Source organism: Penaeus monodon, chromosome 7 (genome assembly GCF_015228065.2).
Source record: "Penaeus monodon isolate SGIC_2016 chromosome 7, NSTDA_Pmon_1, whole genome shotgun sequence".
NCBI lineage: Eukaryota > Metazoa > Arthropoda > Malacostraca > Decapoda > Penaeidae > Penaeus > Penaeus monodon.
In genome coordinates, this window is record NC_051392.1 from 12,949,952 (window position 1) to 12,953,879 (window position 3,928).

The 3,928-nt window shown below is 30.2% G+C and overlaps 1 protein-coding gene across 1 annotated transcript in view; it reads right to left on the bottom strand.

Moving 5' to 3' along the window:
* LOC119575539 (inositol-tetrakisphosphate 1-kinase-like) overlaps window positions 1–3,157 on the bottom strand; it is a gene marked incomplete in the record, with an annotated part of 26,405 nt that extends 23,248 nt beyond the window's left edge. The window contains 4 exon segments of the mRNA XM_037923192.1: window positions 225–366; window positions 571–669; window positions 1,056–1,080; window positions 3,098–3,157. Of these exon segments, the coding sequence (XP_037779120.1) occupies window positions 225–366; window positions 571–624 (196 nt within the window).
* Window positions 3,158–3,928: the final 771 nt, after the last annotated feature.

Genomic DNA, 3,928 nt, shown 5'->3' on the forward strand with positions numbered 1-3,928 from the left:
ACAAATACTTCATAGTCTGAATGATATCAGCAATTATTTTCAAAAAGTGAATTATATCAACTAAACCAATAAATATAATGCAATAATGTAATGCAAGTTTTCTAATCAAACCCACACAACATCTTAAACTACCTCAAGAAATTGCAAATATTCACTTCCCTAAAATTCACCTAACCGTATAACAAACTAAAATCAGAGTGAGATGAGCAAGACTCATTACAAACCATCCTCCTTGGTGCACTGTTGCAAAAGATGGTAAGTCTGGTCCCTTTGGAGAAGCTGACATACCCCAGGGATGGGATCCATTATGAAGGTTTTGGGATTTTCACTAATGTACTTTTCAACCCTCTTGATTGCAAGTAGAGCCTGCAATGCATGAGAAGATGATATCACATGCAAAAATGAGACAAAAAAAGGTATTACAGTTTCAGCTTAAGAATTATGTTAATTCACTGAGTTGCAAGATGCCTAATTCTTGTATTATGGACACTGAAAGACACTTAAACTGTAATTGAAACTTGGTGGGTCAGCTTACATACAAGAACCCTAAGTGAGGATGAAAAAGCTAACCTTTGGGTCATTATTGAGAGCTTGGGCGTAGAGAGCAGTCAGCTTGTGCAGCATGAGGTCAAAGGGACCTTGATCTTCAATGGGGCGGCTCAAATCAAGCTGCAAAGATCATTATAGTTAATTTTCAGAATCAACTAGTATCATTCATTTCCTGATGCAGATTCTTGAATGTTTTATATATATAATGACTTTATACTGTTAACTATACTCTTGTCTCATTATATATATATACCTATATATATATATATATATATATATATATATATATATATATATATATATATATATATATATATATATATATATATATATATATATATATATATATATATATATATATTATATATATATATATATATATAATATATATATATATATATATATATATATATATATATATATATATATATATATATATATATATATATATATATGGTTTAACAATTTGATGAAACATTTACATATAATAGCTTACAAGCACTTACCTTTACAAGTTTAATTCCCCGCCGTCTGCAACAAGAAATTGGAAAAGAATAAACTAATAAGCTTATACAAATATCCATATATGTATATACATAAAAAAACATGGTATTCACTATTTAAAGCTCTATACTGCATGAAAGGATCCCCTACTAATTGTACTGATACTTAAGATATCAGGACACATACTGTAAACAAAGAATTGAAGGGATAAACATAGTAACACATGATCATGCTGAAGGCAATTTTACTGCATTGCTCCTTCAGGCCTTGGGCATGAACAAGTGTTTTCTTGTTTTTGTTTTCCTTGCAACTTGTTCAGCATTGCATTGCTTAATGAATATTCTCTCTCTCTCTCTCTCTCTCTCTCTCTCTCTCTCTCCCCCTTTCTCTCTCTCTCTCTCTCTCTCTCTCTCTCTCTCTCTTTTCTCTCCTTTCTTTCACTTCTTAAAATATCCATAAACTACTCCCACATTATAAAACTTTTTTTTAAAAAATATAATTATACTACATTATATCAAAAAAAAAATATTAAAATTTTTAATAAATATATAAAAAAACTTTTTAAAAAATATATATAATATAATATTATAATTATATAAATATATATATATAATAATAAAATATATATAATTTTATATAATTAATATATTTTCTTATATATACCTATAAACAAATATAACAATTATATTAATATATACATATAAAACCAAATAAAATTTTATATATAATTTTAATAATATATAAAAATACATAATATATATATACATATATATACAAATTCTATTAACATATAATAAAATATAAACATATATATATTAAATTAAATTATAAAATATATAAAATATATATATACATAATATAATAAAAATATATCATATATGCATATATAATATATAATATTTGTGTGAGTGTGTGAGTGTGTGTGTGTGTGTGTGTGTGTGTGTGGTGGTGTGGTGTGTGTGTGTGTGGTGTGTGTGTTGTGTGTGTGTGGTTTTGGCGTGCATGTGTTAGTGAGAGAAAAAAGAAAAGAGAAGAGAAGAAAAAGAGGGGGGAAAGAGAAGGGAGAGAGAAAAGGAGAGAGAAAAAGAGAGAGGGAGAGAAGAGAGAGAGAGAGAGAGAGAGAGAGAGAGAGAGAGGTGGAGGGTGGGGAATAAAGGATAAAGGAGATGCAAATAGATCTGCTGTATCCACATAAGAGCTGCTTTTATAATACACTTCATGGGAAATAAACAATAAACTAATCATTTATTTTTTACATATAGTAACAGGGGGGGGGGGCAGGTATAAATCTATGGACAGTTAATTCTCATGATAATGTTCAATATAGAGGAATGAAATTACTACATACATCAGTACCTTTTAGTCTCTGGCAAATTTTTAAATTATAAAATTAATTTTTATCTCCACCAACCCACCCACACACACCCCCACAAACACACCACACAACACACACACAAAAACACCAACACACACACATTATTTTTATATATATATATATATATATATAATATATAATATATATATATTTATAATTATTATATATATATATATTAATATTAAACACAAAAAAAAAGCACAAAAATTTACCAAAAACAATACCATTTGCACAACATTATATAATAAAAAAAAAAACTAAAAACTATAAACATAGAAAAGCACAAAATTTGTTTTTTAAAAACCCTTTCCCTTCCCTTTTCTGGACCAAACTACCTAAGCCAATAGTGCAGATGAAAACTATTCTTCATTGGTTATACCCTAAAGCAATCATCACCCATTTTACCCCAACGCATAGGCCTTTAACAGTGCCAATAAGACACCAAAAAAAGAAAATAAAAATAATTAGAAAATATCTTGAAGCCGCAGATCTCCAATCATTCCTATCAATAAAGATCAACAGTTGCATATCAAAGCTCAAACACTAAACTGAAATTTCAATCAAGTTCAAGCTAAACAAATTCAAAATAAAACAAAAGACCACAATAATGAAAATACCAACATTACTTTTTAGGTAACATCTATTATTCCATTTTTGGGGGGTACTCACTTGCATTCAGCCTGCAACTCTGCCAATCTGAACTTCTGACATTTTTTCCATTAACAATAAACCCCCTCTTTGGGGGGTTTTTGGTTCGGGTATTCCATCCACCCAACAGGGGATAGCACTGGCAAGACAAGTTAGTGGGTTACACAGGAGGGATCTTTTTGGATTCTTCTGTTGAAGTATGGGAAGCATAAGAGTGGGGAGAGAGTGAGTGCTGTGTTTTAACCTTTCCAAACGGCATGCAGGGCGCTGCCTGCCACGTGTTTTTTACTTTTTTAATTGTTTTTACACATAGATGGCTAACTTGCTAAGTCCCATGACCCAGTTACGATTTTCCCTGTCTACCTTCATCCTTTCGTTGTTTTACGAAATATTCGTTATCTTTTTTTGCTGTTCAAATTAACATTTCAATCAGACATGGGGGCTCGACTAAACCCCGTAAAAAAGAAGAATGTTTAAACATTAATAATCTAATGTTTCAATAAAAATAAAACATCTATATTCATGCACTTAAACTTTTCGTTTTTCCCCCAAAAAAGGGAAAGGTAAATCGGGTAGGGCAAAAGATCACAAATTTGACCCTTTTGCGAAGCCACAGAGCCATCATGTGCAAGACATTTATAAAAAAAAAAATAGCCAAAATTTTTCCCCATTTTTTTTAAATTTTCCCCCGTCGGCTTTGGGGTTAATCGTGGATCCTGTAAAATTTGTGATGTGTGTGTGATATGTGTGTATGATGGTATAAATAGTGTGTATGATGGGGGTTTTGGGTTTTTTAGGGAAAAAAAAAAATGTGTGTGTGATGATATGTTAGATATGAAAGTGTGGGATATT